The sequence below is a fragment of the Sceloporus undulatus genome, chromosome 1 (assembly GCF_019175285.1).
Source record: "Sceloporus undulatus isolate JIND9_A2432 ecotype Alabama chromosome 1, SceUnd_v1.1, whole genome shotgun sequence".
NCBI classification, from domain to species: domain Eukaryota; kingdom Metazoa; phylum Chordata; class Lepidosauria; order Squamata; family Phrynosomatidae; genus Sceloporus; species Sceloporus undulatus.
In genome coordinates this window covers 212,979,357-213,003,863 of record NC_056522.1, presented here as the reverse complement: position 1 = coordinate 213,003,863, position 24,507 = coordinate 212,979,357, and the positions used below count along the sequence as shown (strand labels likewise).

At 44.1% G+C, this 24,507-nt stretch overlaps 1 protein-coding gene across 1 annotated transcript in view; it reads right to left on the bottom strand.

Annotated features, from left to right (window-relative positions):
- The window catches only part of LOC121926049 (growth factor receptor-bound protein 14-like), a 45,506-nt gene extending 23,432 nt beyond the window's left edge, over positions 1 to 22,074 (bottom strand). The window contains exons 1-2 of the mRNA XM_042459061.1: positions 21,791 to 22,074; positions 12,588 to 12,744 (exon numbers count right to left, since the gene is read on the bottom strand). Of these exons, the coding sequence (XP_042314995.1) occupies positions 12,588 to 12,744; positions 21,791 to 21,853 (220 nt within the window). The 5' untranslated portion in view covers positions 21,854 to 22,074. The remainder of the gene's footprint in view (positions 1 to 12,587; positions 12,745 to 21,790) is intronic.
- Positions 22,075 to 24,507: the final 2,433 nt, after the last annotated feature.

Genomic DNA, 24,507 nt, shown 5'->3' with positions numbered 1-24,507 from the left:
ATCCTGACAATGACTTTAAAAAACACCACATACATGGAAATCAACACATTTGTACAATTGTTTCTTTTGCTCTATATATCAGGATGTTAAAGATTCTCCATGGGCCTACCTAGAGTTTTGAGCTGGGAGGGAGGATGGATTCTGAAAGTATTATTTACTTCCTAATTCATATTAATATGACAGCTTTGTATCCAGCTGGAGCACTGAAGTATTTAGCTAGACTCCATCCCTTTTGTCTGTCAAGGTGACAGAAACAGGTTATGTATATGGTCTGTTGAATGGGGCTTGAGCATACATGGAATTCCCTTTACGCGGGAGGATCCGGAATGGATCCCCCACATAAGGGAAGGGCCCATTGTACCTTAATACTTTTTCTCTGTCACTATGTTCAAGCCACAGGGTCAGCATGGTATAGTAGTTTGAGCTTTGGACTGCCACCCTAGGAGACCAAGATTTGAATCCCACCTTGGCCATGGAAATCCACTGGGTTAGGGCAAGTCATACTCTCTCAGCCTTAGAGTAAGGCAAAGGCAAAGCCCCTCTGAGCAAATCTTGCCATGAAAACCCCGCCATAAGTTCACCTTAGAGTTGCCGTAAGTCAGAAATTACTTGAAGGCACACAACAACATCAATAATGTTCAAGCAACCATAGGCCCTATACATAGACACTTTTATTTGTTGTGACCAGATTGTGTGAGGCATACTTCCTCAACATGGGTCTCTTTTTCACTACACAACTATAGCACTATGATTTCACTTTAACTGCCCAAGAGTCCATTGATATTTCACGAGCATAATGCTATATTGCCCTTTAATTGTGTCACAGCTGCATTCCAGAGGATATTGCCGTAACAGCTGAACTGGAATATAGCACTGTGTCTATGCAGTATGAATGGGCCCCTGGGACCGGTAGTTTTGTGAGGGCTTACAGCTCTCTGACAGAGAGCAAAAGGGCCCTGATGTCTTCCACATATTCAGGGATTCCCTGAATATAGGATGATATGACCATTCTTGGTTGGCTGAGATAAAAGAGGGCTGAAGCCCAAAAAAGTAGAGAATATCGGGGGGGGGGGGAGTTGTTGTAAGGTTTACAGTATTTAGTGAGTAGGGATAAGGAATCTTTTTTAAAGGGGGGGATGGAAATGAATAGGTGGGCATCCCATTCTAATTTTGATTTTTGGATAGGGCATTGGCGTAACCATCCAACATTTCACAGATCAAAACTGAGACACATGGGGCCAGTCAACATCAAAGGATAGTCAAGATAGCAATAGCTTTTGATGAGACAGACAACATAGGAGAGGCTGCAGCAATTTCCTTTTGCCTGAGCCCACTGGCAAGGGCGAGATTCTGACCGCCTCCTCTCTTCTATTAACTGAGTGCAAATAAATTTTGCACTATGAGTTCAGATTACAGCTACTGAGGTAAGCAGAGGACAAAGGAGAAAAGTGGGAGGAGAAGCACAAAACTAGAGGATCATTCCAACTGGCAGAATAACACGGGTTGTGATTCGGATCTGCTCCGTCTTTGTAACCAATTTCAAACGATCCCTCATTCTCACTATAAAAGGGGATCTTTTTTGCCACTTGAATTTATTTATTTATTTATTTTTGGGTCCCCATTTGCGCTGTTTCAAGCTGGGGATGGGGAAAGCTAACGATAGAGCACAAGCCTGCAGGGGGAGAGAGCCAAGGCTGGGGACAGTGAGCAGGCACCGGGGAAGTCAAGCAGGGGAAGCCAAGCGGGGAAGGAACGAAGGCACCGGGAGAACAGAGGAGGAGGATGAAGGGGAGGAGAGTGGTTTTTTAAAAATAAACTATAGAATTTTCGATTGATTGATTTTGCAACAATCTATCAATCACATATTCTATCAATTTATTTATTTTTTTAAAAAAATACAAGTACTCAGGCAACACTGCAAGGGGGGGATGGTGGATCTGTCAAAATGTCGCCCCTGTGCCATTTGTCCCTCCTTGCCTTGCAAGTAGTTACAAACTCAAACAATCGCATATTCTATCAATCACATATTCTATCAATTTAATTTTAAAAAAACTAAAACACAACCGCACAGGCAGCACTACAAGGGGGGAAATGGTGGATCTGTCAAAGCGTCACCCTCTGCCATTTGTCCTTCCCCTCAGAAAGAATGGATTCTCATCTGGCATTCCCATTGCTAGGAATCACGTCAGAACCGATTCTTCTCAAAAGAACCTCAAAATAACTGCTATAAAAAAAACCCGGGCTTTTTGCGTTTGCTCCACTTTATTTCCCCTGGAATCGATCAAATGAGGATCAGGATTGATTTCCAGTGGGAACTAGGGGCATATAGCTCAAATCAGGATTCCGAGCTTTTTGTAGTGGAAATGACCCCAAGACATTTAAAAAACAGTTCATAAAGTGGGGAAGAGAGAGGATTAACCAGGACTGTCCCTGCCAAAATGGGGCAGGTTTTTTTCCCAGCACTGGGGAGCAGTGAGTGATCATCTGGAGGGGGATATATAACACAAACAAACTTTTGAGTGTGTATGCAGCCCTTGGGCCTGCTTCTAAGAAAAGCTGTATCTTTTGAGTACTAGAATAAGAGTGAGAAGCTAGACACTTCTGGTTCGGTAACTCCTTTATTGCCACACAAAACAATATCTCAAAATCCTTCAGTAAGGAGAAGAATCCAAACGCCATCAGCCCTATTAGTGCCTGCCTGGTTGTTCAGTCCTACTGGCTCAGACCACCCTCACTCTTGGGAGATTGCTGCCAAGTCTCAATTACTCACCAGTCAGCCAGGGAGGAATACACTATCCCTGTCATTGCTCAGGCCTGCCTGGTAGCCTCTCTTGGCTCCTCCTTCTGGTGCCCCTTTCCACATTTACAGGCGGACCTCTGTATCCACAGATTTTTATCCATGGATTTTTTAACTACAGCTTGAGCAAACCTCAATTTTGCCATTTGTTATAAGGAATACCATTTTACTGTGCCTCTATATATAATAGGACGACCATTTTGGCATCCATGGGGGCTCCTGGAAACAAACCCCAATGGATGTCAAGGGTCTACTATACTGGCCAATTTGGGTGTTCCATTTTCTCCTCCCTTGCCTTTGTATCTGCCAAGTATGACAAGCGAAGCACTTTAGATTGCAAAAGAGGCCCATAAGACAACAGTGCCTATACATGTCAAGCAAGGAAAACCAATCCAACTAATCCATCCGATTCTATAATAAAAGCTGGGGAAACTCCTAGGACAGGGATTCCCAACCTGTGTTCTGAGGAGCCCTTAGGGCGCCACACGCACTTCCCTGCTGTACTCCATTCCAGGAAAATGAAATAAAAATTGAATGAAGTTTTTAAAAAGATTATATATTTGATATATATATTCCTAAACACAATTAACTTGTAAGACATAGGGTAAGCCTCCTAGGGGCTCTGCCATAACAATAAGGGCTCTACGAGTCTAAAAAGTTGGGAACCCCTGCTCTAGAGATGAAACACTTGACAACAGCTTTGCGGGGGAGGGGGGAGAGGAACCTTCATGGCCCAAGTCTCAATTTGTCCCCCCAGCTCCCCCTTTTGGTGCTTCTATCCACATCTAAGCCCCTTGACATAATGCAGTTTGCTTCTGTTTGCATTTGTTACTGCTGAAAGACTATCTCCCCATACAAACTTGCCAGGGCTCTATGGGCTTGTTCCCACTACGAGCTAAAGCAAATTCCTGATTAGTTTATATGATCTTCGTTCCCATTTGAAAATGGTTCTAATCCTGGTGTGATCAGTTTCAATTGCGATGAAGGGAGGCAAATGCAAAAACAAAACAAAACAATCTTTCCTGACAGTAGTTCTTTGGTGGCTTTTTTGGAAAGAATTCTGGAGCATGTTCAACAAGTGGGAACGATGGATCTGAATTGCATCATTCTGGAAGGGAGGGACTAATGCCAGAGGGACAAATTGAGACTTGGGCCAAAAGGGGGAGCTGGGGGGACAAATTGAGACTCTTAAGTTTTTGGTAGATCCACCATTCAGAGAAACACAGAGTTGGAAGAAACCACAAGGGCCATCCAGTCCAACCCTCCCTGCCATGCAGGAAATCACAATCAAAGCATCCCCAACAGATGGCCATCCAGCCTCTGCTTGAAGACCTCCAATGAAGGAGACTCCACTATGCTCCGAGGAGTGTGTTCCATGGTCAAACAGCCCTTCCTCTCCTCTCTCAGCACTGCTTGTGCTGCGACCTATGGGTGCATTGTTTTTAAAAAACAGAATTCATTGAAAATTCGATTCATTGATGTTGCAGCTAGCAAGTAGTTGCAAAACAAATGAATCGAATTTTCTATGAATTTATTTTTTTAAAAAAATCTATATTTGATCCAGGTATGGCAGGGAGGGAGAAAGACCCCCGCAGGTCTCCTAAAGACCCCTGCCATGCTTGGATTGGGTGATCCAGGAATGGCAGGGGTCTGGAGGGGACTCGTAAGGGTCTTCTCCCCCGCCATGCCTGGATCAGGTGATCCAAGCATGCTAAGGGTCCAGAGGGGACCCATGGGGGCCTTTCTCCCCCCTATTATGCCTGGATCGGGTGGTCCAGGGATGGCAGGAGTCTGGAGGGGACCCATGGGCGTCTTCCTCCCCCTTGCCATGCCTTCTCCTACTTGCAGTTGCAATACCAATGAATCAATTTTTGATCAATTTAATTTTTTTTAAAAACTATCATTCCCCATCTGGACTGCCCAGGCTGCAGCTTACATCACTCATGATGCACAGATGACTGATAGTCATTTTGAAGCAGCACAAACTAGCAGGAATGACAATCGTGCCAAAAAAGAAGTGATTACAGAAAAGATTTGATTTCGTAGTGGGAAAGATGGACCTTTTAGAATCACTTTACCAACACGGAGTGAAGGCTAATCCCAAACTGGTTTAAATATAAGTGAGAATGAGGCCTAAGATCTTCAGGGGAGGACTTTCTCTCAGTCCTGCCACCATCATAGACTCAATTGGTGAGGACACACGAGAGCACATTCTCAGTGGCTGCTCCCACCCTTAAAACTCCCTTCCACAGGAGGGTAGGTTTGCCCCATCTTTGCTCTCTTTTCAACAGCAGGCAAAACTTTTTCTTTTCAAGCAGGCTTTTAATACATACTGGTAGTTGTGCATAGGGAGGCTTCTTATTGGGGCGTTGGTTTGGTAAGTTTTTTATGGTTTTATATATTTAACTTAGGCCCGTTACAGACCGCTCAAAAGGGGCGGTCTTGGGCCGCTGCTGGTTGCAGCGCGGAGGAGCCGCAGCAGCCAAACCGCGCGACTTCTCGGCGCTGCAAAAAAGGAGTGCAGAAATCGCACTCCTTCCGGCAACCCAGAAGAGCTGCCGCAAGTGCCAAAGCGCGCACTCGTGACGGCTCTTCTGGGTTTAGACGTCTGGACGCTGTGCGTCCGTTACATCAAGATGGCCGCGCCCGTCTGTATAGGACGCCGCCATCTTGCCATACGGAATACGCACGAGGGGCAAGGCGCATCCGGAAGCGCCGCCCCTCACGCGTATTCCTGGTGCAACGACGGTGCCGCTTAGGCCCGTCTGTAAGGCGCCTTAGTATTTTTAAGGATTTTTTTTTTTTACTTTTTATATTAATGTGGTGTTTTAATTGTGTTTTAAAATCGTACTGATCATGATCTATAGAGAAAATATAGAGTACAACAGGGATTGCAGTAAAAAAAATCAGAAGAAGACTAGAAATGGTAAAGGCTGCTATGAAAGAACTAGAAAAGATCCTAATGACTAAAGATACTTTCATACAAGTCACTGTATTCTCTATTACCATGTATGGATATGAGAGTTGGACAGTGAAGAAAGCGGCTAAGAAGAAAATCAATTCTTTTGAGATGTGGTGCTAGAGATGAGTGCTGAGGATACCGTGGACTGCCAAAAAGACAAAAAATAGGTCCTAGAACAGAGCAAGCCAGACATTTCTTTGGAAGTTAAGATGACTAAACTGATGCTGACATACTCTGGCCACACCACAAAAAGGCACAACTCATTGGAAAAAAACAATAATGCTAGGAAAGCTGGAGAGAAGAAGAAAGAGTGGAAGGCCACATGTTAGATTGTTGAACTTTATTAAGGTGATCACAGGTATTAATTTGCAAGGCCGGAGCACAGACATGAAGAACAGGGTGTTTGGAGGTGTCTCATCCACAGGGGCACCATGGGTCAGGATTGACTCAAAGGCTATTAACAATATCAACATGATCTATAAAGCCAGCCCTATATAACTTAGATTCACACTATTTGAAAAACCCTGTATGAACCTGCTATATGAACTCTAAGATCTACAAGGGAAGACTTTCTCTTAGTCTCCCACCACCATCACAGTCTCACTTAGTGAGGACACAAGAGAGAGCCTTCTCCATGGCTGCTCCCACCCTTTGTAACTCCCTTCCATGGGAAGTTAGGCTGCCCCCTTCCTGCTTTCTTTTCACTGGCAGGCAAAGACATTTTTGTTCAAGCAGGCTTTTCTATTGGGTGTGTGTTCTGTATGTTTAATGTAATGTTATACTTTTAAACCAATTTTAGCTGTAAGCAACCTTGGGTCCCCTTCTGGGAGAAAAGCAGCACAGAAATAAAATAAATAAATAAAATAATCATGTTATTCTCCCAAACTTTTGAAAGTATAAGTAATGCATGAAAGGATTAAATGCCAGTATTAGATCAGAGGCTCACAGCACATTTAAATTTTTATCTATCATACTACACATAAGCAATCAACCTAACTCTAAGCAGCAGCGCCTTTATGCCTAGGCAATCGTTACAAATGTAGCACAAGCTTTCACAGTTCTCTGGCTTTCATGCTTCTTTCTTTATTCAACACAGCTTCAGAACTTTACAACTAAAATGCAGCCAGCATAGCAGAGTTTGATCCAGGCTTTTAGAAGTTCAACAGCTGTAGCTCTGAATTCCACCACTGCAGTTAGCGGACTTTAAAATCAAATTGCACTGGGATAATTTATGACCCTGTAAGGGTATGCTGACAAGTCTCCTTCAGAAGAACAAAATGTAATTTAGAAGACAGACATCTACTATCTGCACAGAAATATGCAGTAAGATAAACACTCCTGTAAATGCAGCAACAGTCAACAATGCTCTTGTAGCAATATTTTGGCTGGCTACGCAGCCCAGGGTCAAAGTAAAGGAAACTATATATAAATTATGGGAGTGGTGTTTTTTAAATATACACATTGATTACAAAAACAAACCTCAGAAAATGTGGTATCTTATGATCCATTGTGAGAAACAAAAAGAAGAGAGGATCCTTTGTGCCATACGTGGCCATAATATTAGAGTATGAGGGCATAGTACAGTAAACAAAAGCAGTGGAAATGAACCTTACCAAGGCCTGGTATGAATCAGGTATGAACAGGAGTGAGTGCACTGAAGCAGAATGAAGACATTAACTGGAATAATACACATCTTTATTTTTGCTGTTCTAAATGTTATGTGTCTTCAAAGTTACAACTCTCTCAGATTTCTTGGCAAAATTTATTTAGAAATGCTTTGCCACTGCCTTCCTCTTAGGCAGAGAGAGTGTGACTTGCCCAAGGTCATCCAGTGTTTTCATGGCTGAGTGGAGATTTGAACCCAGTCTTCCTGAATCTTAGTCCAACACTCGCATGATTACGGCCTGATTCAGACTAGCGCTTTGCGCTGGCTTGGTCATGTAGTAGGTTTGTCCGGGGGGGTGGGGGGGTGGAGTGTTCGCACGCCCCGCAACCCTAGTACATGGTGGTGGCGTCATCATGGCGGCCTCCCAGCTACACCTTGTCCCTATCCAGGAACCATGTCCGTCAAACTTCCTATATTGAGTGTATTTACCTGACCCTGAAGGCCAGTGACAGTCTAGGGATTCTGTTGGTCTATCGGCCACCCCGTGCGCTAACAGACCCCCTTAACGAGCTGACACAGTTGGTCTCGGAGCTAGAGCTGGAATCCCCCAGGCTCTTGGTCCTGGGGGATCTCAACATTCCCTTTGTGGCCAACCAGATTCCATCTGGTGCGGCTCAGGAATTCATGGATACCATGACTGCCATGGGCCTGTCACAACTGGTCTCGGGGCCTACGCATTCGACGGGTAATACACTTGATATGGTTTTTTGTACGGACATGGAAATTCCGTGGGCGGAAATAATCAATATTTCCGCCCTGTCATGGACGGATCATTTCCTGGTGGAGGCAAAAATCAAGGCATCTACCCAGATCCCTCCCGGGGGTGGCGGACCCATTAGAATGGTCCACCCTCGAAGGCTGATGGAACCCAAAAGGTTCCAGGAAGCCCTAGAGGGGTATATGGTTGGGAATGACGGCGATTCTGTTGATGCCCTGACTAACATCTGGGATATTGATCTCTCCAGGGCTATACACAGTATCGCTCCCAAGCGCCCTCTTAGGCCTGCTTCCAAAAAGAAGCCCTGGTACACGGAAGATCTCCGGGCAAGGAAGCGGGTGCTGCGACGGCTAGAGCGTGACTGGCGGGCACACCAGCGCTTACCCGACAAGGCTCTCCTAGACCGTCTGCTGGAGGACTACAGAGATGCGATAGATGCAGCAAAGAACTTGTTCATTGGTGCACGTATCACATCCGCGGAGTCGCGTCCAGCAGAGCTGTTCAGGGTAGTGAGGGAGCTTACTCGGCTCCCCCCTGCCCTGAACCCTATTTTAGAACCATCTAAGGCCTGCTGTGACCAATTTAACAACTTCTTCGCGGATAAAACCTCTCGGATAAGGGAAGGTCTTGACGCCAGTAATAGTGCAGAAACCAGAGTAGAGGTATCCAGAGCTTCCGTGGACTCGATTATACTGGATCACTTTGAGTCTGTAGATACCGATGATGTGGACAAGATCCTTAGAAGTGTTAGGAAGACAACTTGCTCCCTCGATCCCTGTCCCTCGTGGCTAGCGGCTCAGGGGGGAATGGTAGTAACTTCCATGTTACACCGTATAATTAATACATCATTGAGGGATGGGCAATTTCCATCTAGCTTGAAATTGGTCATTGTAAAACCCTTGCTAAAAAAGCCCTCCCTTGACCCCCTGATGCATAACAATTATCGGCCAGTATCGCTATTGCCATTTTTGGGGAAGGTGATTGAGAGGGCAGTTGCAATCCAGCTTCAATCGATCTTGGATGAAACGGATTATCTAGACCCATTTCAAACCGGCTTTCGGGAGGGTTATGGGGTTGAGACTGCTATGGTCTCCCTGGTCTATGATCTCCGTCTGGGCATGGACAGGGGTAGCGTGTCCCTGTTAGTGCTCTTGGACATCTCAGCGGCTTTCGATACCATTGACCATGGTATCTTTCTGGAGCGCCTAGTGGAGTTGGGAATCGGAGGCACTGCGCTCCAGTGGTTCCGATCCTATCTCTCTGGGAGGTTCCAGATGGTGCAGCTGGGGGACGTGTGCTCCAACAAGAGGGCCCATACATCTGGGGTCCCTCAAGGAGCCATTCTGTCCCCCATGCTTTTTAACATTTACATGAAACCGCTGGGAGAGATCATCCGGAGGCATGGAGCGCGGGGTTATCAGTACGCTGATGACACCCAAATAGTCTTCTCTATGTCTCCGACTGATTCAGTGACCAAGGATGGCATCTCTCCTCTCGTTGCCTGTCTGGAGTCGATAATGGGCTGGATGAGGGAAAACAGACTCAGCCTGAATCCAGAGAAAACGGAAGTACTCGTGATAGGTTCCCCTGGCCCGGGGATGGCGGTGGCTCCACCTGTTCTGAACGGGATCACGCTTCCCGTGAAGGACTCAGTACGCAGTCTGGGGGTGCTCCTTGATTCGTCGCTCCACCTTACATCTCAGGTGGATGCGACAGTCAGGAGCACCTGTTATCAGCTTAGGCCAGTGTTTCTCAAATAGTGGGGCGGGCCCCCCAGGGGGGGCGCGAGGCTCCGTAAAGGGGGGCGCGAAGCTCTGTTATGCAGAGGTGTACTTATAACAATTTTATAGACAAATTATACTATTTACAGTCGCGCGGGGGGCGCGAAATGTTTTCTTCTTCCTAGGGGGGGCATGACAGAAAATAATTGAGAAGCACTGGCTTAGGCTGATACGCCAGCTGTGACCCTACCTGGGCCGGGGGGACCTTGAAACGGTAGTACATGCTCTGGTAACCTCTCGATTGGATTTCTGCAATGCGCTCTACATGGGGCAACCCTTGTACCATACCCGGAAGCTGCAATTGGTGCAGAATATGGCGGCAAGACTGGTCACTAATACACCTAGGACCAGCCACATAACACCGGTCCTTAAAGACCTTCACTGGCTGCCTGTTTGCTTCCGGGCGCAATACAAGGTGTTGGTTATTACCTATAAAGCCCTAAATGGCTTGGGCCCAGGGTACTTGGAGGACCGCCTCTCTCCGTACAATCCGCCCCGCACACTCAGATCAACCGGGAAGCAATTATTAAGAGTTCCGGAGGTCAGATTAGTTACTACCACCAGGAGGGCCTTCTCTATCTCGGCCCCCAATCTCTGGAATTCGCTTCCCGATGAGCTCCGCTCGGCCACCTCACTGAACCAATTTAAGAAGGGGTTAAAAACACACCTCTTCGAGCAGGCATACCCCTGACTCCTGACTCCCGATGTGCTCCCCACCCACCCCTGTTCAGCACTGTTGAGCTGGCACGAGATGTGGTTTTATTGCTGTAGTTGGTGTTCTGATGTTTTATATGATGTTTTGTATTTTGATGGTTTTAGATTGTATTTGCACATGTTGTTAACCGCTTTGATTTTTAGAAAAGCGGTATATAAATAAAAATTTTATTATTATTTATTATTTACACAGGGGCTGTCATGATTATGTCACACACACACTGCATCCAAACGGCACGGCACGTGTGTGACGTCTCTGCACCATCCCAGTCTGCTTATGGCAGCCTGGGCGCAGCGTGGGAAGGAGCTCCAAAACGGAGCTCCTTTTGGGAGCTGCATCATTCCCGCACCAACCAAATGGCTGTGGGAACGATACCAGGGAGAAAGGGGCCGGGTGGTCCCTTCCTCCCATGGCTCTGGCTCCCGGGTTGTCCAGGGGCATAAAGCCCTAACGACACCCCTTTTCTGCTCCATGGAGAAGCAGCATTTTGCCACTTCTCTATGAGCTGGAAAAACTCTGGATTGGGGCTGCAGGGCTGCTGGTGAGGCTGCCCTGCCCCCAACCCATAGATAAAAGGGGTGGCTACAGGCCACCCAAAAGGGGTGGTGTGTACCGCGCCTACATTGCACTTACTCACTATATCACATCAACAGGACCAGAAAATCCTGCTTACATCTTTCATGTAAATAGTCTGCCCTGCACTCTCAGAACATCAAGAAAAAATTTATTAGTACTCCCTAAGGTGAGACTAACAGCAACCCACCAGAGAGCATTTTCATCAGCTGCACCAATGTACTGGAATAAACTTCCAGAAGAGCTCCATACGATCCCTACATTGGACGCCTTCAAAAAGGCTTTAAAGACCTACCTCTTCCGATTAGCATTTCCTTCGGACTCCTCATAGAGACTGTCTCCCCCGATACGAATGATTAACCACAACTGATAGATTCCTTGCCTGTTTTATTGTTTGCATGTTTTATCGATGTTCAATTTTATTGATATATACATTGAGATAAAGCTTTTATGATGTAAAAGTTTTAAATGATTCTGTGAACCGCTTTGATCGCTTCGGAAGAGCGGTATATAAATAAAGCATATTATTATTATTATTATTATTATTATTATTATTATATAAATACAGCACGCACCCATGCACACACACACAGAGCCATGATTAGAGACAGTTCTTCAGCTTCAACACCAATCCTGGTGGGAGTGGTGAGTGGTCCAGTAAAAGAAGAAACCTGCCACAGACACTCACAGTTCCTCTGTTCAGGAGAATTTTCCAGAGGTGCGCAGAGATTAGGAGATGTGGTGACTGATTCATTATTCACAGTGGGGACAACTGGATTCATTCAGAGAATGAAAATTACTGGCCTCAGTGATTATGTAAGTTGTCATGCTACAAGTGGATTATACTCTACACACACACACACACACACAAAGAGGGAGAGGGAAGGTGATAGCTTTCAGGTGGGAGTGGAGGTTTTAAAGAAGAGGACTAGCATGTCCCTCTGAAACTTTTTAGTTGAGTGACCAAGAGAAAGAGCTCATAAACGTCAGTCATGAAATGTCACTTTTGCCTTCCTTGTTGTCTCAGTATGAGAACTATATACATTTACTGCTGCTATTACCATCACTTACCTGATTCAACTTTCGCACCCACACAACCTACTTGATCCCACCCATCTCTGAGTGACAACCAAATGTAAAGAGATAGCACAGTGTTACAGCTTAAACTTCAGGGGATTCACCACACAGTTGTGGAATGTTCACCATATAATCTTACACATTTACTTAACAATAAAGACCACTGGAATCAAAAGTGGCTTAACAGCAACTGATCAGGAAGAATTGAACTGCTGCCTTAATTCTCTCCTTGCTTCCCCATATTGTATAGAACTGAGAAGGGTTAACATCATGTTTTTCAGAAACAAATCATACTTACCCAAACCTAAGCTAGTGAGCTGTTCAAACAGAGTCCAGCTGTGATCATCAACATAATGATTCTTTAATATTAGCAGCTGGCACAGATCTCTGGCTGTTATATCACTGGGTACTTCCAAAGCTCTGCTTGTTTCATCCTCACTGTATACTTTAATTACCTGTGAGAAAGGCAGAAACAAATTGCTTAACATAAACAGCACACATAAGCAGGGCTTGGAAAACGTGGCCTACCAGATGTTGTTGGACTGCAAGTCCTCCTCATCCTTAACTAGCAACCAGTATGCAAAGGGATCTTGTAGCACCTTTGAGACTAAGGGCTGAAACAGACCAGCAGTAAGCGCCAGCATGGGGGCGTAAGGTTTAGACGACGTCTGCCCCGATGGTGCCCCCAAGCCAGTGTCACACCACCTGCCTGATCAGATGGTGGGCAGCACTGCAGTGCTCCAGTGGCATGGCATTCAGACGCTGTACTCTCCAGGAGTGCAGAAGAGCCACCATTGTGGCGGAAAGGGCAGCTTTTTTCTGCCCCAAAAAAGAGCAGCATTTTTCCACTTCTTTCTGGGCTAGAAAAACGCCAGATTGAGGCTGTGGCGTGCAGTTGCTGCAACTCCGATCTGGCACTCAGCAGCATCAAGCCAAGGGCCATCTATACTGGCCCTAAGTGAGAGAGAAGTTGGTAGCATGAGCTTTCATAGACTTGAGTCTACTTCCTCAGATACATGTATCTGAGAAAGTAGGCTCAAGTCTACAAAAGCTCATGCTACCAACTTCTTTCTTTCACTTAAGTCTCAAAAGTGTTACAAGATCCCTTTAAATACCTGGTGAGAGACATATTTCTCAATCCTAATATAAAACATTAAAAAAGCAGTTTGATTAGCAAGTGAGACTGTTTCATGCCTGAAAAAAATAAACCACCTACCTTTAAAAGCTGGCTCTGCATGTAATCACAGTAATTATCTCAGATCTGATAACCATCTAAGGATAAAATTTTGGAGATAAATCTAACCAGCATGTAAGCAATGGGGAAACCATTATTTAAAGCATGATTACCATGTAGAAGTTGGGACCACAGGAAAAAAGAGATCTATGGTGGGGTCATAGTGGGATGATGGGATGGGATGCATGATTGAAACTCTCCAGGTTGGCCCCACAGTTCCAGCCCTAAGGCTCCTGTCAGTCATCTTGCCTTTTCACCTCCACAATCCTTCCCTGGATCTGCTACTTGAGCCTCCAGATTACTGCCCTTCTGCATCAGTGGATGTATTAATCAGTGGGCCCAGTATGGTGAAATGTGGCCATTTTTATTACAATAAAACATTCAGGCAAGAGACATTCAAAATAACAGCACTAAAGACAATAAAACAATTAAGTTACACATGAACCCCTTGAACTCTTTCCACATTCCCAGCTTCCAAAACCCTTTTCAGATCTTATCAATTCCTTTCTTCCTAACTGGCCTTCATTCTGGGGTTATCTACTCTGTGGAAATAATCCAGGATGAATCTGGGTTAAATCTGTTGTTCACACATATCCCGAATGCACCCAATTCAGTTTTGGGGAGATGCTAAAAACCCACTTAATCCAGCATAATTGATATCAGGTTTTCCACCAAGTTTTTAAAAAAAGATTTGCATCATTGGTAGTGTGAATAACCACTACGAATAGACCCAAATAGACCTGGGATATAATGCTGCATGCCTTGAAAGTTTTCCTTATTCAAATGTTTGCACATGTGAACAACCAAACTCACAGAAATGTGAATTGATGCAGTTCCATAGTGTGAATAACAAACCAAAAATGCATAAGTGAGATGATTTGCACTGTCATGCTTAAAAACCAATGTGCGAATGACCTCGTAGTCTTTGATTGCCCTAACTCGAACATAGCCTTCTCCTACTCTCCTTCACTGCATTCCATTAGTCGTTGTGACTCTAGGCTGGCCCAGCTCATCATTTCACAACCTGCTTTGCATGCACAAGATCCCTAGTACAATCCCAGGCATCTATAGCTAAAGGCCCCCAGCTAGCAGGTGGTAAAGGAGACCTTTGCTGAGGTCCTGGAGAGCTGCTGTCAATCAGGCTGAGTAAGAGTGGTCAGGATCTGTGATCTGACACTGCGAAAAGCAGATTGATATGTTCTAACTAGGGAGGCATGTAATTCTGAAGAGAACTCCATGCCTTGTTATACGAATGTCTGATGGCTGAGTCCCATTTACCCATGTTTTTAAAACTTTTTTATGTTACCAAAATGTCTGCCAAAAATGTCTGCCAAAAGCCCTGGTGGCGCAGTGGTTAAATGCCTGTACTGCAGCCATTTACTCAAGACCACAAGGTTGCGAGTTCAAGACCAGCAAAAGGGCCCAAGCTCGACTCAGGCTTGCATCCTTCCGAGGTCGCTAAAATGAGTACCCAGACTGTTGGGGGCAAATTAGCTTACTTGCTAATTAGCTTACTTGCTGTTCACCGCTATGATCTTTGGAATAGCGGTATATAAATAAAACAAATTATTATTATTATTAAAAGTATGCATAAAAGTGGGGGAGACAGGACACTCTACAGGACAGTGCCATTCTTCATCCTTCTGGTGGAGCATGCAGTGGTACTATGTGAGTCAGAGCTTGGGAGAATTACTTTATTGAATTACAGTTCCCAGAAACCCACCGCCAACATGGGCAATGGCCATGATAGCTGATGGATTTGGCAGGTTTTGATCCAAAAGATAATTTTTCCAAACGCTGTATGTGACATGTTAACATACCTGCCAACATTTCATAGCTTAAAACTGAGACTTGTATGACTAAGCAACATCAGAGGGTAGTCAAGATAGCAAAAGCTATTATTAATAGGAAGAACACACAAGCTAGGAGAGGTTACAACAGTTTGCTTTTGCCCGAGTCTATAGAGAATGGCAAGTTTCCACCCCTCTTCTCCATTCCCCATTGCTGAGTTAGGTTTTTTTTTATTTTTTTTTGCGCTTTGAAGACAGTTTGTAGCAACTGAAGCAAGCTGAGGACAAGGAGAGGAGAGCAGTGGAAGGGGAGAGAATCTGGAACATTTTAAATGTAGCTGATAAAGTGGCATAAAAAGGAGTAATTAGCACTGTCCCTATCAAATCAGGACAGTTGGAAGCTATGGTATCATAATATATTGGTATCTGTATGCATGTACCAACAGTGCATCAGTTCTGAAAGTCACATGCATTTGTTATTTCAACTGAGCTTATTTAAAACACTTCATATCAGAAGCTCAATGGCCTCACATCCCACTGTTTAAGTATTTTAAAGAGACATGAACCTAAGAGCATTTTAGCTGAAATGGAAGAGAAAATTCAAAAGCATTGTGGAATAAAGGCTGTTGGGAGTTCACATATCTAACAAGTGTAAGTTGTGAGATTTCAAAGGAAAACAAAGAATTGACATTTAGACACAGTTTATCAAAGCTGCCTCAATACTGCCTTCAAAGGAGTCCATCTTACAACTGAAGGATTGTAAGCAAATTCTGATTGGTCACACCAGTTTGTCTCCCAAATGAATCTTAGCATACACAGAATAAAGATTTAGTGCTATCAGAAATAAATGTTCAGTAGGCTGCATAACATACTTGAAGGAAAAACAGCTGTCTCAAGGTCAAATTCTCACTACCAGGAAACTTACATTATTTGAAAGAAGCGTAGGATGAAGTAATGGACTAGTACTACTGTTAGTAGCAACAAATCCAATCTTTCTCCCTCTTTCCAACACAGGGAGTTCTGCCAAGAAAAGAGTATTATGAACACTGGAAGCTGCTAGCCCTGCCAATTTCCTTGGTTACTATATGAGCAGTACTGAAGAATTTCAACGAATCAGGCAGGGGAGGCAGGAACAGTAATCAAGATCTACACAAACGGGAGGGATAAGTTGCATTAAACCTCATCGACCAAGGCAAGTATACATTATGGCGAAACATCGTGATGTTGCTGTTAGAAACGTTTTCACTGATGGTGTTCTTCCTTCCACACATGCATTCTCGCAGGGGACAGCTGTTCCTTCAGCTTTCCATAATAAACACTTCATAAAGCTCTGAGAAGGTCACCTCAAGTATAGCCTTGACAATAGGGAGAGCAAATATAAAAATAACTACATGCTGTTGCATCTTTGGCTTAAAAATTGCCTTCTTCAGCACAAGTTGGGGGGGGGGGATCACAAATCATGGGACACAGTATAAAGCACAATTGTGTTAAATAACATGTAGCTGTAGATATACTGATGTATAAATATGTGGGGCTAACCTGAGTTCAGTACAGAAATCCATGAACGGTTACTAAGAATTAGAGTTGAATGAATGAATGAATCTTTATTTATATACCGCTATTCCCATGATCACAGCGGTTTACAATCAGTTAAAATACAAAAACAGCAAAATACAATAAAAAGAAATCCCCCCGCGTTAAACAGTAAAATACAAGCGATAAAATATCCATCATTCAATCACCTTTAAAACAATTAAAACCAATAACACCAAGGACATCCATTACACTACAACAGCAACACTACAACAGCATAAAAGGAGAAGAGTGGAACTAAGGAACATGGGGGAAAGCAAGACAGAAAAAGTGAGTCTTTAGGTTTTTCCTAAAAGACTCCAGGGAGGGGGCTGAGCGGAGCTCGTCAGGGAGAGAGTTCCAAGCCTGCGGGGCCGAAGCAGAAAAAGCCCTATGTGCAGACATCACATATCTCGTGTCAGGGACTCTCAAAAGCTGTTTCCCACCCGACCGGAGAGTGCGGGGCGGATTGTATGGGGAGAGGCGGTCCTCCAAGTACCCTGGGCCCAAGCCATTTAGGGCTTTATAGGTTATAACCAACACCTTGTATTGCGCCCGGAAGCAAATTGGCAGCCAGTGTAGATCTTCCAATACCAGTGTTATATGGCTGGCTCTGGAAGTACCAGTTGTCAGTTTAGGACAGTGGTTCCCAACCTGTGGGTCAGGACCCCTTTGGGGGTCAAATGACCTTTTCACAGGGGTCACCTAAGACCATTGGAAAACACATATTTGCATATTAGCAATGAAAATAATTTTATGGCTGGGGGTCACCACAACATGAGGAACTATATTAAAGGGTCGCGGCATTAGGAAGGTTCCTGTTTGAAAAGAGAAATATTAGCTAAAGGGGCGGTTCCCAGATCAAGGTAAAATGAAGAGATTGTTCCTTCTCATTTGAACATTTAATCTAGCCTTCTTGCTTCTATAACCAGAAGGTGAAAGCAGAGGAAAATGGAGGGTGAGCCCTGCCACCACAACAACTGCAAAGGAAGGGGGAAGCTAAATAAATACCTAGGCACTCTGCAGGATCTGTAAGTTGCAACAATCAATCAATTAAATCTTTCAAACTTTAGCAAGCAGCTGGTTTCCTAGTGAACTAGAGATCTAAACACATCCCTTTCTTCTTGCCTGGAGCTGAAGCTCCTGAAATTGGAGATCCTCCTCTCCCCTGGAGATGACCCATGAAAACTGGAGAGTCAAGGATAGGCTCTGAGATCTGGCAACCTTACTCAGAACTGTAAGTCATTCTGATTCTGTTCAGAATTCAGGAATACAAATCACACGTATTTTCCAGCGTATAAAACAACTGGGCGTATAAGACAACCCCCAACTTTTCCAGTTAAAATATAGAGTTTGGGATATACTTGCCGTATAAGACTCTTCCAACACACACCAAATAATTTTTTAAAAAAACATCAGATTTGATTTTAATATGGTAATTTTAATTCAAATGCTTATGACATTCAGGTATTTAGCAGGAAAACTTGTATACAAAGCCTGCTTGGATTGGTCAGCTCTCCCTGCCTGCCCAGCCCTCCCTGTCTCCAAGACTATCAGAACGGTAGCGCAAACACGGCTCTTTTTTCCATATCCCGGGTGTCCCGGATGCCTGCGGCTTGCTCCGCCCTTCACTTACATCTTTCTGGTGAGGCACCCCATCACCTCATCATCGGGACCACGCTAAGTCACTTTTTCCCATGAATCCTGGTGAGTGGATTTTCTTCTACCATACTAGTACAGTGCCACCCTTGCTGCTTTCATACAGTCGCCGCATACAACGGGGATGCAGCTGCAGCCATTTTTGAGCTCCCTCCACCATATGCGGTGACCACAGATTCTCCAGTCCAGCTCAGAAGTTTCAGCACCTGCTCTATAAGACGACACCCAGCATATAAGACAACCCCCGACTTTTGAGATTATTTTATTGGATAAAGAAGTAGTCTTATACGCCAGAAAATACAGTAATTAACGGAGCAAAAAGCATGAAATACATCATCCCATATAGGTTTTTTTTTAAATGAATAAAAGAAATGTGTATGTGAAAATTGTATTTTACAAATTAATTCAGGTGCAGAATTTGGGGACCCTTAGGTATGGAAACCTTAGAGCAGCACTCCCCTTCCTTAATCTATCAGACTTAAACAGAGAGAACTCTCTTACACTGCATTTGACCTTCTTGGATGTTCAGTGCAAAGTGAAAGTACTCTTAATAGCAGTGCAGCTGGCCTTGGAGCCTTGGAAAATGCCCAACCTTCCCTCCAGAAAGAACCAATCCCAATGCTAACAAACTATGTAACACTATGAAGCTCTCCTGGAAACAAAGTAACAGGATGCGGCCTTGGATAGAGGGTTCCAACTTATTAAAACGGTTATTTCACATGTCTTCAAGACAGCTCCTTGTTGGTAAAGAGGGATGACTAGCTAGCAATATGTCCCTCCACATCCGTGGCTTTGACATTAACAATTTTGATTATTCACAAGGTCAAGCGGCCATGTGCATGCACACTCCTCCTTCTCTTCCTTCTTGGGCTTTTCCCCGGGCGGAAAAAGCCCAGGAGAGAGCAGCCGGGAAGGGTGCGTGTGCCAATCCCGCTCCTTTCCCAGCAGGCTCAGTGCCTTCCCCAGGCACCGATCCAGACGGGAAAGGGGAGGGGATGGATCCACCCCTCAAGCCTCTTTCCTGGCTGGATGGGTGGCTGTCTTCCCTGGCACCCAGCCACCTGGGAAAAAGGCTCGGAAGGGGTGGATCCATGCCCCTCCAACACAGGAATCAGAAACACAATTACTTTGCACAAACACCAATCACTTCTCAAGTTAGAGGATCATCACACCATACCTGCAACATTATTTTATAATAAGGGCTTAAGAAAGATATGTAGATCCAGACACATGACTTTATGAAATCACATTTCATACTAGATTCATATCCCTTGTGGGTTTGTTCATGTCGAGCAAGATCTACTTCAATAGTGGGACTGCTACATGCAGGAAAGGGGAGGGGGATCTGTTAAAGGGATGCGGATGGGGAAGGTTAAAGGGGATGCTCTTCCCTTTTACTAGCTTGCTCATGGCGGGGGGGGGGGGGGGGGGGGGGGGGGGGGGGGCCTCCTATCTCTTTATATGGCTGTCGGGTGGGTGGGGGGGGGGGTTATTTGCGATTTTTCAACATTCGCAGCAGACACACAAATGTAATACTTTTCATATGTACCAGATTTGTATATATCCATCATTTGATGTTCAGTTTAGTCTTACAAAACTAGACTAGCCAGCATGATACAGTAGATATGAACAGGTTGCTCACCTGTAACAGTGTTTCTTTGAGTAGTCATCTGCGAATTCACACAAGCATTGCTGCACAGGCACACAATAACCCATTTGTGTGATTCGCAGAGACAATGAAGAAGAAATATTGTTTCCTGGCCTCTGAATGCCAACTCCTGGGGAAAACACAAGACTACAATTGCACCCATGTCCTTCATTTCTGGGGACGAGATAGGTGTCTGCTCTGATTCAACAGGGTTATTCTTAAGTGGGCTGCCACTTAAAAGAAAAGGCAGGGGGAGACAAAAACCATCCTTGATGGAAGCTTTTGGCCTTTAACTGCTCTATAATAAAGGGAAATTCAACAGATACAGCCTTTTCAAGTCCAAAGTGCTGTAACAGAAGAAGGGACAACTATGTGGAAGTAGAGTGGAATAGATCATGTTAGTAAACCATTCAATTTCAGTTTTGGGAACTAGGTGAGGGTTCATTTTGCTTGTTTGTGTGTGTATATATTTAAAAACAATATTTAATGTTTTAGCTAACTTATTTCTACACAGTTTGGAGAAAATAAAGTACACACCCATAAATCAGATTATAAAGTATAATATTATAGCAACATGATTCATTGGAGAGATTTGACATTATTGCTTTGAGCACCAGAAAAGCAAAATTACCAAATCAAATCAAATCTGGCTTTCATAAATTCAAAACACAAACTGTAAAACCACATATGTATTCTCCCCAGTGAAAATATGTAAACATGAAGAATACAAGAAGTGAATCCAAGTCCTGAGCACAGCTGACAGCATTAGATCCAACGTTCTTCCAATTTTAGTATGGAAACCAACTGCATTTCACCATTTCTTTGAGAAGGGACTACTGCAAATCTGACCTAGGCATAATCCTATGTTCACTTTCCTGGTTGTAAACTATATTGAGCACAATGGGACCTACTTTAAGTAGATATATGCAGGAACACAGTGCGTCTTTGGGTGTGTTTTTTTAAAGAAAAAAACTGTAATGCTCCACTAGGCCTTATAAACTACTTCATATAAAATTTACATGTCTTGTAAAGTGTTCACACATTTGAAAACAAGAAGAGTTCTTGTACAAACATCAAGTAGCTGTGTATTTATACTTTAGGGGATGTACCAGCTCCTTCAACAAAACTCCCACTTTAGTTTCTGCACTGTGTAATTTTGGTGCCTGCACATGTGTAAAGCAAAGATCTGAGCCCTCACTTAGATGCATTTTTAAAATGGGAATTACCAGGATTCCAAATGATGGAGATACAGCAGTTTACACACAATACGCCATGCACAATACATGTTTTTATTCTGTATTCGGGTTTTCCCTGTTCCCCAAACATAGTTATCCTGGTTTCACCATCCCTGGGTGCATCCACACTGTAGAAATAATGCAGTTTGACACCACCTTAAGTGCTACTGCTCCAGCCTAAGGAATTCTGGTATTTGTAGGTCTTTAGCCATCTGTGCCAAAAGGAGCTGGTGCATCAACAAACTATAAATTCTAGGATTCTGTAGGATGAAGTCATGGCAATTAAAATGGTGTCAACCTGCATTATTCCTACAATGTAAATGCACCTCCCTGTTTCCTACTCATCTCACACAAGTCACCTACCCTTTTCTGCAGAACTATTGGAGTAATCACAGGCAGAGTAACTCTTCTTCCACACAAACTCATTCCTGCTACTCAAAGTAATTAGCTTGAAACTCCTCATCCAAGTCACTTGTAAAATAAAAGACAAAAAAAAAAAAACGGTTTGGGAAGATCAGCTTTCAGACATCCACATCTTAGTGAGAGCTACCGCAAAGAGATAACTAGTAAAGCAGCTTTTAAAAGGCAGGCAGTCCACAAGATCCTCCTCCTTCTTGAATTCCAGTTAGGGATGACTCCCAGGCAGAACTAACCAATGGCAGGCTTGACAGCCTGTGTGGGGAAGGCTCTGCCTCTCTGCCCTTGGAAACCCATCAGATTACTTTTGTTTGTTATACTTCAAGAACCAGGGTTTAGGCAAGCATGTAAATCCTTCTGTTCAGCAGCGCCTGCATCTATCAAGCAGGGAGTTCCAGCAGCTTACTCCCCAACCCTTCCCCAAATAATTGACTTGAAAGGCCATATGTGCCACATATTTGAGCTGTTGTGCAGCTCTTAGTGGGGATTAGCATGTAGAACCCAAACTTACTTTTGGATCAAATCATGATGCATTCAAAAACAAGGAGATTTCCTGAGCAGATCACAAGATGTAACTGGAAGGAATCTCCCTTCCCCACAGAGAGGGAGAGAGTTAGTAATTTCTTGATGTGTGAAAGAACAGAAAGTTTAACTGAAGCAGTGACTTTGACAATGAGAAGCTAATATTTCTAATTGCCATAGGGTGTGTTTTTTTATATAAAAAAATTATTGCACCACCACCACTGCTATTTCTTGAAAAGAAAAGTGTTTTTGTGTGCACAATGTACATTCTTGAATACAGCCTCTCTTGGAATAGCTCATGGCTCCCTCAGCATGTAAGACTTCTCACACATTCCAAATCCTGCTATCTTTATTTTCTCAAGACAGCTGGAATGCAGCCAACATTGTGAACAATAGAGATGAGGGGAAAATTTAACCCAAGGTCACATTAGTTAGCAAAATTGAAGAATTAAATCCTAATCAGTTGGGGGGGGGGGGAGAGACAGCAATAGGTCTAATAATTCACTTCTTAATATGAGAGCACTAACATGCTGGAACATGTCTGGCTAATGTTCTGCTGTTTATCCTTTCTTTTATGGAAAGCTATTAGCAGAATTTAGTCCTTTAGTCTTCAAGAGGACCAAACAAAACCACTATGTTTTGGTCATACTGTACTCATTTTGATCTTTGGATCACAATGCAACCTGAATGCTTTACCTTTTCTGCCACAAAGAAAGGTCCAGTAGAGATTGTGCCCAACAATGTCAGTCAAAAGAAGGCCACACAAGAATTCCCTGTAGAGGCAGAGGAAACAACAGAAATCCAGCATTCTTCAGTGTTCTGGCCTATTTCCCAATATTGGTACCCAATCTCTTAAATACTCCAGCTGCTTTATTCCAAAGGAATCAGGAGTTCATAGGAATTCTATCAATATCATCATGGCAGAGGCAGAAATACAGTTCAATAAAGCAGAACTAGAACTCTTCCAACTGTGATTTTGTTGTTGCCATGTGCCTTCAAGCCATTTCCAATTTATGGCAATCCTAAAGCAATCCTATCAGGGAGTCTGCTTGACAAGATTTGTTTAGAGTGCAGTTGTCTTTGCCTTCCTCTCAAGCTGAGAAAATGTGACTTACTTAAAGTCACCCTGTGAGCTTCCATGGCTGACTGAGGATTCAAATTCTGGTACTGTAGTCCAATGTTCAAACCATTACACCATGCTGGCTCTATTAAATGGCCTCAATAGAATTATAATATTATTAATATTAATCCCCCCCCTCCTCCTCCTCCTGGCCCTTTTTCCTCACAGGAAAGCCAAACAGAGGAGAGTGTTCCATTCTCATCCTCCACCCAGCTTTCTCCTCAGGAGAAAGCCAAGCAGCGCAGGAGCCTAGTAGGGCAGGTATTTGCCCCTCCTCCTCCTCTGCCACCACCTGGCCTCCTCCTCAGGAGAAAGCTGGATGGTGGAGGAGCTTTGCACAGCAAGCATTTGCCCATCCTCCTCCTTTGCTGCCTGGCCTTCTCCTCAGAAGGCCGGGCAGTGGAGGAGCCTTGAAGTCGTTCCATATCCTCACGGGACATCCAAAATCCTTTGGCAGGTCTGGTCTAGTACATAATGCTATTGTTGTGCAGGTCTGGACTAGTACATAATGCTGTTGTTGTTGTGCACCTTCAAGTCATTTCTGACTTATGGCAACCCTAAGGCGAACTCTTGGAGTTTTCTTGGCAAGATTTGTACAGAAGAGGTTTGCCATTGCCTTCCCCTGAAGCTCAGAGAATATGACTTGCCCAAGGTCACCCAGTGGGTTTCATGGCCAAGCTGGGAATCAAACACTGGTCTCAAGAATCATAGCCCAACACTCAAACTACTATGCCACACTAGCTGACAGACAACCTTGGAATCCATTCTTGAGGCTAACAAGGGAAAAGAGCAAAACTACCATTTTGGAGGAAGGCTATATCAGTGCTTGTCAAGCCTTCAGACAGGGGGCACTGGCTTTCTCCCCCAGTGTGCCAGGGACCAGTATTATATTTGTGCCCATTATACCACTATCCCCCCACCCTTCCTGGAAACTTGTCAGGGCCCAACATGCAATGACTCATGGACCAGTATTCGTCCATAGACCATCACTTTGAGTACTACTGGTCTAAATGCTTTCTAC